The sequence below is a fragment of the Falco biarmicus genome, chromosome Z (genome assembly GCF_023638135.1).
Source record: "Falco biarmicus isolate bFalBia1 chromosome Z, bFalBia1.pri, whole genome shotgun sequence".
NCBI lineage: Eukaryota > Metazoa > Chordata > Aves > Falconiformes > Falconidae > Falco > Falco biarmicus.
In genome coordinates this window covers 64,912,896-64,927,501 of record NC_079311.1, presented here as the reverse complement: position 1 = coordinate 64,927,501, position 14,606 = coordinate 64,912,896, and the positions used below count along the sequence as shown (strand labels likewise).

At 37.5% G+C, this 14,606-nt stretch overlaps 1 protein-coding gene across 4 annotated transcripts in view; it reads right to left on the bottom strand.

Annotated features, from left to right (window-relative positions):
* The window catches only part of PDE4D (phosphodiesterase 4D), a 624,748-nt gene that overhangs the window by 98,988 nt on the left and 511,154 nt on the right, over window positions 1-14,606 (bottom strand). For all 4 annotated transcript variants that reach the window (XM_056324007.1, XM_056324008.1, XM_056324010.1 and 1 more), the window contains 2 exons: window positions 10,046-10,119; window positions 8,817-8,866 (listed from right to left, as the gene is read on the bottom strand). In XM_056324007.1, coding sequence (XP_056179982.1) covers window positions 8,817-8,866; window positions 10,046-10,119 — 124 coding nt within the window. The remainder of the gene's footprint in view (window positions 1-8,816; window positions 8,867-10,045; window positions 10,120-14,606) is intronic.

The window sequence follows — 14,606 nt, the reverse complement described above, 5'->3', positions numbered from 1 at the left end:
AAAGCTTCAAGCTAACTTTATTTTTCAAGTATTTCAGGAATTATACTTCTGAACTGAGATTTTATAAGTTGGCTGTGTATTTTCCTGTGTTAAAATGCTGTTATTGAAAATGGTCAACCAAGCCTATGTCGCCCAAAATAAAAACGGGGGAATTGTGGATAACTGGCTAGCTGAAAAGGGTCACATAGACATAGTCCAGCTGGCTGGACAAAAATGCACATCGCTCTCAGCTTATCTGAAGTAAAGCAAAATACACTGTCTTTGGCTGTCCTTGTTACACAGTAACAGGAAGATTTTGGTGGGAAAAGAATGTTGCAGGTGGGAACAGAAAACTACAGAAGAGAAACTAGGGGTGGGCTTGGTATTTAGGCAACTAACCAATAATGAGCTTAACTTTTGTAATATGTATGAGCTAATTATAAGAAGGCATAAAAGGTGACTGTAAGGTACAATAAACGAAGTCTGCTGATCACTCATATTGAGTGACTGTGTCTTCCCTCCGTCGCAACACATGATCTTGCCGAGTTCAGAGGTGAGACTGACCGGCCTATAGTTTCCTAGGTCTTCCTTTTTTCCGTTTTTAGCAATGGGGTTTTCCTCCTTTTCCAATCAGTGGAATTTCACCAGTCTGCTACAACTTTTCAAATATGATGGAACCTGATCCTCTATGGTGGGCAGTACTTCATTCTCCCAGTCCTTGCCTTTGGATTCTATGGACTGGGCAACGTGGCTAGAGCACTTGCTGGTGAAGATTGAGGCAAAAAAGTTGTTGAATACCTCAGCTGTCTCCATGTCAGTTGTAGCTAGGTCTCCCATTTTGCTCATCAGTGGGGCATACTCTTTCATCCTCCTTTGTTTTCCTATGTACCTGAAGAAATCCTTCCTGTCATTGTTCACATCCCTAGCCAAGTTCATCTCCAGCTGTGCCTTGGCTTTCCTGATCCCCTCTCTGCACTCAGGCCATATCCCTTATAGTGTTCCCAGGAGCTATACCCCTGCCTCCACTGCCTATGTATTTTGGGTTTGTGGTTTAGTTTGGCTAAGAGGTCTTGGCCAAGCTGGCCTTCTGCCTCTCCTACCTGACTTCTTGCACATCAGGACTGACAGCTCCTGCACCCTAAGAAAAATGTTTTGTTTCAACAGGAGTTACCTCTGTCTGGCCCCCAGCATTAAATAGCCCATTTCCTGAAGGTTGCCCTCCCTGTGTGCCCTTCTGCACAGACTGCCATGCAAACTGAACTGCACAACAAAAAAAAAATAATGCTAGACAATCCAAATATTCAAAAGTATAATTTCTTTGCTCAAACTGAAGCTTGACACATACATTCATAGTGGAGTTTATCACACAAATGCCAGTGGGGGTCTGGTCTAAAAAGACAATAGAATGGAGTACTTTCTAGGTTCAGATATATCTTAGATTTTACCCACAACTGCAATATTGCCACCCATCAAAATAAATCTATTGAAGGAAGCACTGTACACCATGTAGACAAGCCATTTAGTTTTTAATCTTCCTTCCATTGCAACCATCTGTTCCAGCATGCAAAACCCTGAGATCAGTACCTTATACTAACTCTAAAACTGAACAAGGATGCAGACCACAAATACATTTGAATATTATGTAACAACATCTTAATGAAAGATGAAAAAAGCCTTTTGAAATGCCATCCCATATGAAGAACTACTGATCTTCTAATTGCATTCTAATTTGATCTATTAATAACAAGTTTAGATTGATTAATCCAACAAGTGGATTCCAGACTAGTGTTAATACCTTTAAGTTATGATAAAAAATATTTTTCCTGACAAAAAATATGTGTTTTTCTTTTCCTTAGCATTTTACTCTGCAGTTTCAAATGGCCTACTGAGTTTCAAAACTTGATGCCACTTGTGGATGCTTAAAAGCTGTGAGAGGTACCAGCAGCAAGAAAAAGCAACAACTGAAGAGAATAGTCCTTTCACATTGGTCTGTGTCATACAGAGCTCTACATAACACCAGCAAAATTCTGTTTTATTTTATTTTATTTTATTTGATTTAAAAGGAAATTACTTCTTTATAGAGGATGGGTAAGTTCTGAAAGAATGTTATAGACATGAAAGAGCAATAGAGTTGCATAGATGCTAATTAAATGAATACAAAACACCTGGATAATTAAGTCAGCTCTGAATTCTACAATGTTTTTTGTGTTAACTACTTCAATTTAATGTAAAATAGAGTATTAGGCCTGGGATGTGAGTTTGTAAGAGGCTTTTTGGTTTTAAATACAGGAGCTGAGTTGGATAGAAATCATAAAACGATAAATACTTTTTTATGCAATCGACATTGACAAATAACACAGGTGTATGTGCTATGGGTACCTTAAAAAAACCCACATTTTCATGTCTCCATTAACATGAATAGTTTAATGTAGGTATATAACCTTCCACAAAGTTTTCTTTCAGTTTGTCAGTTCCTGTCTCTTGTTCTACTACTCTTCATGTAGCATAAAATCTACACCAAACAAAATGTACTATTTTTTTTGTCTATATGAGAAAACAGCTGTAATGAATATGACTGTCTTCACACAGTTCACATAAAGGAGGGATTTCAGAAGCATTCACAGAAGTTAAAGGGACACATTTAACTGACTCTTTAGTAAAAGTTCTAATACTTCTAGATGTCTGTATTGAACATATATCCCCTAGGAAGCAAACTGATGTGGACCGGCATGTGTATGTCAGTGACTTTTGTGCATATAAAGCACTTTTAATGCTTTAATTCAGCTACTGCTGATGTACACTTTTAACCTGCTGCAAGGCTGCAGATACATATCTGCTAATTTCTCAAATAACAGATGGCATTTACCACAGACTGAAAGATGTGAAAATGCTACAAATCACATTCACACTAGAAAGTATAAATGTCTGTGATATTTATCCTGAAATTAAAATAATTATTTGAGATGAGTTAAATGTGTTCAAAATATCTGTAGGTGTACGGATATAAGCAAAAGTACAAAGAACAGAACATCTACATATCATTCAACATACTGCACAAAGAACCAAGGCCATTTTATTAATAACATGCCCCTTTGAAACCACGGTGTCAGGCTTCTCCAGTGATTCAGGAAAGAATCCTTTACTCAATAAACTTGAGGGAGGATTTCAGAGCATTTTACCTCACCTCTGCCCAGAGTTTGGCAGTGCAGTTTACTGTGGAATACTTGTCTGTAATAAGATAAAAATATGTTCGGTGGGAAAATTGAGTAAGAGTGGGAAGTTCTCATTATAAAGGTAATCCTGCTGACTAAATCTAGGAGAGTGATATGTACACTGCAATTATGTCTTGAATACGGCATGCTTTGTATATCTGCCTAAATCTGGGTATGAAATCTGAAGTCTTTAGCACTTTAAATGTGACACTGATATTATGTTATGAGTCTTCCTTTGTTAAAAAACTACAATGTTCTTTATTTTCAAGTATCTGTCTTCATAGACCTTAGGATCCCACCAATCCCATATACCCACTCCCAGGCTAGTGGCAGTTACCCCAGCATCGCATGAATCAACCTCCGTAAGGCATGCACTTTTGCTTTTTCTTTCTTTTGTTCTCCCATGATCTCATGTTTACTTTATCCCCTGATGTGCTCTGGCAGAATCGGGGAATAATAGACAGGGAAGAATAAAAGACATTTGGATTACTGTGGACATCTCCATGCAGTGGTACACTGCACACTCCAGTCAAACCCTGGAAGAGTTAGCAGGGTATGCAACACTTTGCCTTTGGGACTTTTGTGTAGTTTAAAGCATATTACATACCAAGAATGTTACTTCTTATTGAACAAGAACTTACTCTATTTTAATTCCATCCTGTTATTCAATAAAATCCTTCTATTACAGAACTGGTATGAGTGACACTTACACAAAGGTATACACACTCACAGTAATCTATTATTCCAGTGCAATTACTTGTGACCTACTGATTTTCATCACCTTTGTTTTTTCTTGTTATGCCCAGCTGCTTGTATTTAGAAGGAGTTTAGTCTGTATGAATATAGATGTTTATCTTACCATAGAGATATTTAGGTGTATCATACTGAAAGACAGGAGGCTATTCTTTAATTTATTAATTAATATTTAATTATTAAATAAAGATTCATTACACTGCCAATGTAATAACAAAAAAATCTCTAGCAAAAGTCTAGTAGATCCCATTTCACAACCATAAACTTGATTGGGAAACCTGAAGCTAATCAAAACAAATCATGAAATGTGTGAGATAAAGCCCATGAAAAACATGCAAGAATTTCAATTTAATTAGAAGGTTATTGATTTCTGCTGGATTTAAGATCAGAGCCATGTATGTAAAGAGTGTAACTCTAGTCCAATAAAAAGCAATCAAAGCATAGAGTAGTCATTTAATTCTGTTAGATTTGTAATCTCATAATCTTTGCAAAAAGTTTATTTCTCTGGCACTGTGTTTTTTGTACATATGATAAAATCTGAAGTAGTTTTCCTGACACTGAGCCATATGCTTCCTACATTTTAATAAAGGAAACATGTAGCTTGTTACTGAAAAACTCCAAATATTTTCCTCTATTTGATGAAATAGGTTTGTGACAGGTTTTGATGCAAAATCATAAAGTGTAGTAGCTTCTAAAAAGTACAATTTTTCAATTATGATTTATTTTATGATTAAATTACTTTTTTGTTAGATATACAAGTATTCACCTACAGGTCCTTTGGCACTGCATTTGTAATATAAAGGTCCTCTTATGTAATTACATTTAAATCCACTTTAAAGCTATTACTATGAATTAGGTATTGTCTATCTAATATATGTATATATTAATGAGTCAGACCCTGTGTCTGTGATTTCAGGTTAACTAAGACTTGCCAGTTAATCAGTAGTTGTGATAGTACTTGGTGGTTGAAACTTATTCTTTTGGGCAAACTTGCCTCCTTCTGCATGCAGAATCTTTGCACATAAAAGCAGCTTCCAGACTGAGTTTGCAAATTGTCATTAGTAGACAGAGAAACTGTAAGATCTCTACCAGTTTTAAATCTGACATGTATCAAGAAAGACCTTATATGGTTCCTTCCTAATTAAAATTATTCTGATTTAGAAATGCAGATATTAGAACTCTAGTAATCAAAAAGGTATCTAATTTTTGCTCACTTTTTTATCAGTCAAAAATGAAAACTTGCAAGCTCAATTCTTGAGCCACAGCAGTTGTGGTTTGTTTTTTTTTTTTAAATTATTATTTTATTTATTTATTTATTTATTAAATGAAACATTATAATTTACTGGTTGTGTTAAAGGAATTACTATCAGCTTGAAACACTGTTCATATCACTGCCTGGAAAATGTGACTCATAGTGAGAGGAACCCCTCTTCTGGTTGAAGCACAGAACAGCACATAAGGAAGCACTGTACAGCAAAACAGGGAGTTATCCCAGACTGCTCTCAGTCATGGGAGATGGCACTTTCAGGGAGCAATTCATCTCCCTGTAAAGAAAACATCTAAATTAAGTCACTTTGCGTGCCTGCTTATTCACACTGACTATAGATAAAATAGGTATCTACATCCCAGATGTCTAAAGCAAGTTAAGAAATGCGCCATCTAAGAAGTCTGTTGTTACATGAAAAGCTCCCACCTCCTACCCCCTAATTTGCAAAAGGAACACTCAGCATGCTATAGCATACTTGGCTGATACTGAAGAACAAGTATGCCATTGATATTCATTACCGTCCTTCAACACAGTTTCTAAAGCAGATATATGTGGATATATGGAACAGAACAGACCATATTTTGATCGTGGTTTACATATTTACACTGAAAACTGGCCACTTTTTTAATTTTAAAAATTTAATTTAAAAAAATTTTAAGGCCACTGTGGTTGCTGTTGCTTCTAAGAATTTAAACATTTGATTCCTGTGCTGTTTCACTTCTCAGTTCCACAGTTTCTTACTTTTTGCTAATGCATTGTCTCCTACAGTCATGTCTCAGGGTGAATCCTTAAAATAGTAAATGGGAGAATTTTGCCCTTGCTGTTTTAGTCACTTGGTTTTACTAAATCCGTTTTTATTTTTCCCTTGAGTTTTTCTCCGTATCTTCTGCAGCAGTTTGCTTTTGCTACACTTTTGCTTTCTGTGATCATCCATTTTCCTCGGTTGTCTTCCCAAAGACACTTCTTCCAGGAAGCTTAGCAACATAACCTGTCCATCCATCTTAACCTTCTTTTGCTGGGTTAGCATTGACATAGTTTAGTGATGCTGTGTCTTCCAGTTACCTAGTTTTCACACTGGTGACCAGCTCTCATTGAGTTCGCTAGCTGAACCATCTGTGTGATGTGATGGGGCTCTACCTGTCTGGTGTATTGTTCTGGATACTCCATGACATGAACTCCGAGACCAGCGCAATCAGTAGGATTTCTCAGCAGGAAGGATCTGCACAAACTACCTTTCAAATATTCCCCAGAATAATTCAAAAAGCTTATCTGAAAGGGTTTTCAATCGTTCTGTGGAGAGCAGGAAAAACTTTGTAGTATGTCTTACTTCTTGGTATAGCGCTGTAGTGCAGCATGCTTTACTAGGATTTTATATGCCTGAAGAAAGCACCTATGCATACCTGTGCTTATGCCATGAAATTTGTTGCCATGGAAATACCAAAAACAGTCTATGACTAAGAACAGACAAACCTGTTCAGGCAGAATAGTATCTAGCCTTTATCTCCATTCAACAGTCAAAATGAATTGTAGCCATTTTCATGCTTTATAGTGGCTTAATATCTTTCCTGTGTCATTAAAGTCTTTTATCCACTTATATCCAATGCATGCAGACCACAGATCACCCAGTTCAATGCATAATTTGGGCACAGTAATTCCAGCAGCATCTCTAAGAAATCAGATTAAACTAAATTAGATTAAATTATCCTTACTATTATTTGCCTCTTCTTGCTTCCTTTAAATTTCTTGACAGAGAAGCATTTTCTAGATTAATTGCAGCACTGACTGCACCACCTTCCTTCTAAACAGTAAAATTTCAGATGATTTATTGCTTCTGACATGTAGAGTGCACTCTGAGGATTAACTGAATGGAAACCTTCAGATCAGGAGTAATTTAAAAAGAATAGCAGCACCTTGCAGCATGTGTCTTGGATCCTGCTGTCTAACCAGCTTCTCCTGCTGGGAAAAAAAAGCTGACCTCAGGCAAACAACTGTGGGACAGCACATAAGGTAGGCTCACTCTGTATTCACATACATGTATCTCTTCTCTTCTGGACATCAAATATCCTTTTACTCTCAGGGACTTTACTGTGTTAAAGGCTTTATAAAGTTAGTCCCTTGGAACCAAAGAAAAAGCCCTATTTTCCAGTATCTCTATCTCCAGTTAAGATAACGGACTTCTGCGCGACTATACTGTGAGACAAATCCTGCAATTAAAAATAGGTGTAACATCTAGCAGTAACCAAAAGTCTCATGGAGAGTTATTTGAAACTGATGCAGAAGATTACCTTGTAAAGGAATACATTAACAAAGGATTATGATTATAATTGATCTAAGCATTTATCTGTCTCCCTTTCCTATATTTAATTACCATGAACTAAGTGTGATCGCAGAACATTCCTAAGGATGCTTTCCTGCTGATAGAACAGATTTAAAGATTTAGCCCTCCATTCCCTGATGAGTCCTACACACATATTCTCAGATTACATTATGAGTTCCTAGGAGAATAAAATTGTACAGAACTGCCAAGACTGGATCTTTTAGAGGTAAATATGAGCACTGTGTGAGGCTAGAAAAAAAACACCCTAATGTTAACATACTCCAGAGCCTAAAGACAGAAAGTATTGAACATGGTAAAGCCACATTTCTCAAAAGAACTGAACCTTCTTCCTTGGGTTACAAATCTATTATACAATTAAAAAGATATGCTATTTTGAAAATTCTGGAAAAATTAAGTTTTTAGTTTAAATGATAAATTTCCTGTTTAATAAGTGTCTGTATACTTTCATCAAGAGGCAAAGCAAATGCTTTTTCAGTCTGCCGACACACCATAAAGAATGTAACTATAAAATTAAACAGTGTAAGAACACATGGATTAACATGATGTAAAAAATATGAGGTCAAATAAAGTGTGTTCCCATAAAGATGTCCAAGTCCAGGTTGCCATAATATTAACCAAAAGTGCCACAGGGTAAACTTTTCAAAAGTGTTCACAAAACTTACAATGCTGATCCTTTTTCAAGTTGATGTTTCTTTAGAAATAATAGTGTTTTTTACAAGAAATAATAGTGTTTTTTACAAAGGAATTATTGTTATCTTATGTACCTACAAATGTTACAGAAATAGAATTTACCATCCTAAACCAGAAAAGTCAGTTTTGAAAATTTCTTCTAATTGCCTAAGGGCTTGTAATGTAAAGACTGCCTCGGTATAGTGACAGAACTCCATGTCCCAACTCCCAAAGGAAAGATCAACGTGTTCCTCATACCAATTCTTTCTGCTATATTTCATTGCAAGAAGTTACTAATGAAGGTAATCATGATACAGCCACACATTGGTAGGGGGAAAAGAATATCTGGGAAAGAACTTAAATTTAAACCAAGATAATAAGACAGAAATCAGAAAGCTAACATGATACAACACCAAAAGTCATCAGTTTGAGTCATTACATTACTCAAATCTTCTTTAACACATACAAGGATATGAAACAACATAGAGATATTATTATAAACTGTAGTTTTCAGTGAGGTGTCTTTAGAAATAAATGATAAATTTAGAAATCCATGATGGTTTCAAAGAGGAATTTTAGTCATATTAATTCTTCTTACCTGTTATGGTTGCTTTGTTAATAGATGGTTGGTTACACATTGGTGATCGTCTGTTTAAAAGAAAGGAAAAATAGGTATATGCCTGATAAGCTCACAGATGATTGAAACCTGAAATAATGTAACAGAAAACACATTTCCTTGGACTGGAATTCCCTGGTATTGCAAAATAAACAGTTTGTTTACAACAGGTATTTCTTTCTAATGTAGAAGGGAATTCACAACTCACCCTGAAAACTTTCTGCAGATTGGGAACTCCAAGAGAGGAATATTTTAGGAATTTGCAAGTTCATAAAAAACCTGCCAAATCATACCTAGAGCTTATATGTATCCTGAAGTTTACTAATATACAGTTACCATTATTCTAACACAGCTTGCAGTTCCCACGCTCTCTCACTTGATTTTTTAAAAAAAATCTTTTTCACTCTATTATTTTGCATATACCTTTCACAATAATCTTTAAGGCAAACAGCTCAGTGGACTGCTTTGCCCACTGAAGACAGCTAGAAGTTGCTGGGCTGACATAGCTGTGTAAGGATGTGTGAATGACTGCAAGCAGGGGCCACATAGGGTCTGCATATTCCAGCCCAGGAGGCTGGAAATATCTTTTACTGGCACTGCATATGAAATGGTAGGCAGCTGTCTTTGGAATGCTAATTACTTCTAAGCTCTAGGGACACATATTTCGGGTGTGGGAAACGACTTCACTACAAAAATTGCCAGTGTAACTAATGCTAATGTTAACTGTGATGCTGTAACACAATTGGAGAAAGATCATATTTATAATGTCTCCTTTATAATCATGAACTACTGTGGATAAGTGGGATGTCATTATCTTGGATGAGTTACGCAGAGTTCTATGTTTAGATCACGCAAGTAGGTCACAATGAGTGTAGCTGTCTGCTCGCTTTTGTTCATTTGCAAGACTCAGATTCTGCCTGAATGGTCATCTTTGAATGATCTTTGACATATGACTAAGTTATTGAAAATTACACAAATTGCGCAAAACCACTCCAAGGTTATACAAGGATGGCAATGCAAGAGAGACTAGTAGGCAAGAGGATTGTTGTCTCAGCTATCAAGTATAGCATCTTCAAGGCAGTAATAAGCTCATTACTCATCCACATGTTTGGTGGCACAGACTGAAATCTGTTAACATCTAACTGTTATTCTTACTTTACTTTTAAGAAGTATCACTGCAAAAAGTTCAGTGGCCAAAAACTGACACTCACTTGCTGGGTGCTCGATCTTGTAAATTGGTTAATGCAGCAAAGTTATTCCGTACAGTACGCAGGCTGGCCAGCACCTGGAACAGACAAAATGGTTTCAGTCTAAATTCCTGCACAGGTGAGACTGACTTGTCTCTGCTCCACTGTGCTGAAAGAAAAAGGAAAGGACATTGCAAAACAACTGTAAAAGGTTTTCAGGGTTGGTTTGTCTGAAGCCTTTGAACATTATTTAACAATAACACGTCTGCAATACAAGGACAATAGTTTTTGTTGGGTTTTTTTTCCTCATGAACAACTCATTATTTGTGTAAAGGCAGACTTACTTGAAAAGGAAGAAAGCTTTCACAGAATACATAGGTTTTTGAAATGACCATAAAAACATTCATGTTTGGAAGAGAATAGCCCATTCAAGCCTAATACTTTATGCGTAAGAAGTGATTACAGAGTCCTCCATTTGCAGTACAGCCCCCACAAACCTCAAAGGACAAAGGGAACATGATTGTCTAGGCTTCCAGGAAAATTCAAGTGGTTCCCTTAAGGGGTAAAGTTGATTTGGGGACCTAGTGCAGAGGGGCAGAGTAAGAGGAAGGTATCACATCAACAGGGGAGAAACGTCTGCAGGCTTTTACAAACCTTGCACATTGGGAAAGATGAGATAAATGAACTACCCTTTCTGACCTAATTTCACGCAAGACCACAGCTAGTGGAGGCAGTAGAGGAGCAGTAGAGGAGCATCGTCTTGTTATCAGTGGTGTAGGCACTCTTCTGAATGCAGTAGGGTAAATGCAACACATTTTGTACTATGTAACGGTAATAAGATGCACCTCACCAACAAGGGAGAGGCATTTCAGCTGGTCAGAGTGGAACCACAAGTTCTTTGGAACCAGACAGGGAACGGGAGGAAGCAGCAACACTAATCACTGGTATGTCTTTGCAGGAGTTGGCCATTGTTGTTTCTCAGCCCAGAGTGGGCTTGTTCCCTGGCGAACCCCTCCTAGGAGTAACAGGTATGAATGGGAACTTGGGTTGCAGATGTCTGCATCAAGGAGGATACAAACATCTTTTCATAGCTCCTGAAGCTTATACATGTGGTAGGAAGGGGGTAGGAGGCTGAAGAGAAAAGAAGAATTCAGTGAAAGCTTGTAAAAGACAGAAAATACTCAGGAGATAATAATGATTGGCAGTGTTCAAGCTCAAGGTAATTCCCAAATGAGTTAAGATAATAAAAATACAAATACATGTGTTGCCTAATTAGACAGTATTAATTTAATGATGTTTTCCTTTCTAAAGATCAGGAAGCAAACTCATATATTTTACATTCATCACAGAATAAAAATAATTGTATATGCCATCAAATTTGCGTGCCCAGGGTACAGTTGACACTAACAAATGTTGTATGTAGATCTTGGATTTACAGATGGAAATCAGGCATAAACTGAGCAGAAAGGGAAAGAAGATCTTGGAGTTCAAAAGTTCAAAAATGAATACATAAAATGCAAATAGAAACTGCTGAAGTATGAAAATATTGTAAATGGAAAGGATGAGATGGAGGTGGAAGGAGAAGGAAAGCATAAATGGAAAAAAACGTTGGGCCTACTAAGGTAAGACACACACTTTAGTGACTGTAGTTCAGTTTCAATTCTCTTTGGTCAGTCTGCCTAGCTTCAGTTTATGTGTGCCAGGATGCTGAGATGGCTTGTATATGCTCTTATTATCAAAGATACATATTTATGTGGCTCCCAGAGCTGTCTCAGGCCAAAAAATGTAAAAAAAAAGGCCAAAAAAAAAAAAAGTAGTTAGTTTTGCCAGCTGCAAGTTTCTACTTGTCCTGGTTTCGGCTGGGATAGAGTTAATTTTCTTCTCAGCAGCTGGTATAGTTCTGTGGTTTGGATTTGGTGTGAGAATAATGTTGATAACACACTGATGTTTTAGTTGTTGCTGAGCAGTACATACTCTGTATCAACAACTTTTCAGTTTCCCTTGCTCTGCCCGTGAGCAGGTGCACAAGAGGCCAGGAGGGAGCAGAGCCAGGACAGCTGACCCAAACTGGCCAAAGGGATGTTCCATACCATAGAATGTCATGCTCAGTATGTAAAGCTGGGGGAAGAAGGAGGAACGGGGGGACGCTTGTAGTGATGGTGCTTGTCATCCCAAGTAACCATTACACTTGACAGAGCCCAGCTTTCCTGGGAATGGCCAAACCCCTGCCTGCCCATGGGAAGCGGCGAATTAATTCCTTGCTTTGCTTTGCTTGCATGTGCAGCTTTGGCTTTACCCATTAAACTGTCTATCTCAACCCACGAGTTTTCTCACTTTTACCCTTCTGATTCTCTCCCCCATCCCACCACGGGGGGGAGCGAGTGAGCATCCGTGTGGGGCTTAGTTGCCAGCCAGGGTTAAACCCCGACGCTACTCAATAAGCCCTGCTGGACTCAATTTTGCTGTATATGCAGGTGCACTGGGAATTTGGAGCGTGCACAAAGGTAGCCAAGTGGCTCCTCAGTGGTTCCTCAGGTACAGCTATGCTTATTAGCTCTGCCTCTGCTGGACTGCCCTGAATGACTCCATACCTGCTGTGCAGGGATGAGTTTCAGAAAGGTTAGTAGGCTAAGCAGATGCCAGGTGAAAAAATGAACCTAGCTGAGGTATGTGTTGGATCTGAAATAACAGGACATTTAGCATGTGAGGTGCTGGCGAAAGAAGTGTACAGAGCTGCAAGGCTGCTCAGGGCCAGACTCAGATTTGTGTGCAAAAAGCAACCAGTCACCTGCAAGCCTCTTTAGGTTTAATCCTTAAGTAAATAACGTTATTTTCAAAATAAAGTTACATACAAACAGTTGCAACTGCATTAAAACCTCAAACTTCTTTAATTATAAAAACAGTACAGAACTCATCCTTAAATTTCAAATCACTCAAATGATTTTATTTTTAAAAGCAAAATTCTATGAATAATGAAATTGCAGCAGCTGCTGTATATTACAATATAGGGAAATGCAACTAAAAATATCCTCATAATAGATTTTTTTTATTTTAGCTTACAAAATTCCATTCTGGTAAAAATAGTACATTATCTTGTCTTGGAGCCAGATTCTATGTGGGGGACACAGCATGCCACCATGCCTCCAGTTAACAAATGCAGCCACACTACCATGGTGATGTGCTGAATAGAAACTGAAATGCTAAAATTGGATCTATTACCACCAGGTGGCTCATGATCAGAGGAAACAAGCTTCCTGATCAGCTGAAGAAAATACAGATGATTTGAAATAACTGGAACATGTGTTCCATGTGCCCTGATCTCCTGCCGCCAGGAAACCCTGAATGGATTAAAATGGATTTACTGTTTGCAATGCAAAAAATGCACATACATGGTGAAATATTGCTCTAGGAATATATTAAAAGGGTAGTTTGTATGATGCATAGACATTTTACTGGCATATGGGATCCAATTTCTGAAGTCCTGAGCGAGGTCCTAATACTGCTAATGTAACTCAGAGGGATGGGCCCTGTGCTTAGCTGCAGATGCAGCCTGTGATCGGGCTCCACTGAGAGATGGGATTTTGCATATTCAAATAATCTTTAGATAAGGGCTACATTTTTCATAAAAGTCTAATCAGATGTCACTTCCCCTCTATTAGGCATGGTCTCTCAACAGCATCTCAATTCCCCCTGTGTCAGGGAGTGTGACATGTGATAACTCACCTTGCGAGTGCTCTTTTTCTTGTTCGATGCAAATGAAACCAGGCTCATTTAAACCACTGCTAATAGGATTTTTGCACTGAAATACTAAAGCTCTCAAATAATCCATTATGGCATGTTGGTGCAAGTAGCAATAACATTCAACTGCTCCTGCTTTAATTGCTAAAGCATGTCAATCAACGCCAACAAGAATGTGACACTACCCTTAAAACTGATAGAGTGCTTTGTCCCAGCAAAAAAAATATCCATAAATGGTGTGTAATACTTGCTGGTTTTTTAGACATATTATTATGTGTCTTATCTATATGGCATAATTTGTAATAAAAAATCAGATGACAGTGAACATGAACTATAGAAAATATTATTGTATCGCTTCACCACCATAAAATTTGTATTTTTTTCTGTGCTCAAGACTTAGGATTTTTATGTTTCCCAAGGTACTAAAATCAGAAGTGGTTTTACTTTTTCTTTTTCTTGTTTTTCCTGTACTTTCTTGCCTGCCAGTATTTTTTCCAGTACATTTACCATTTGAGTGATCTTAAAGTATTCTTAGAAAAGGCCCTGGCTTAGTATTACCTCTGCTAATAAAAGATGAAGGTGTTCTTCATATTAAGGATTTGACCAGAGAGCTGTATAAACACTGTATCAGTTTACAGTATAATTAAACATATAATAACCTATTAAATTAATATTAATTGTTTTAACAGCTTATCATTAGACCAAAGCAACCTGCATATTCAGACTCAGGTTGGACACCTTATTCTTGTTTGAGGCTTCTGGGTGACTCAGCCTTTCTCTTTCCATTCACCTTCAATCACATATGATTTCCAGATTTGTTTTTTCCCCCTGTAGTTACACTGAATTG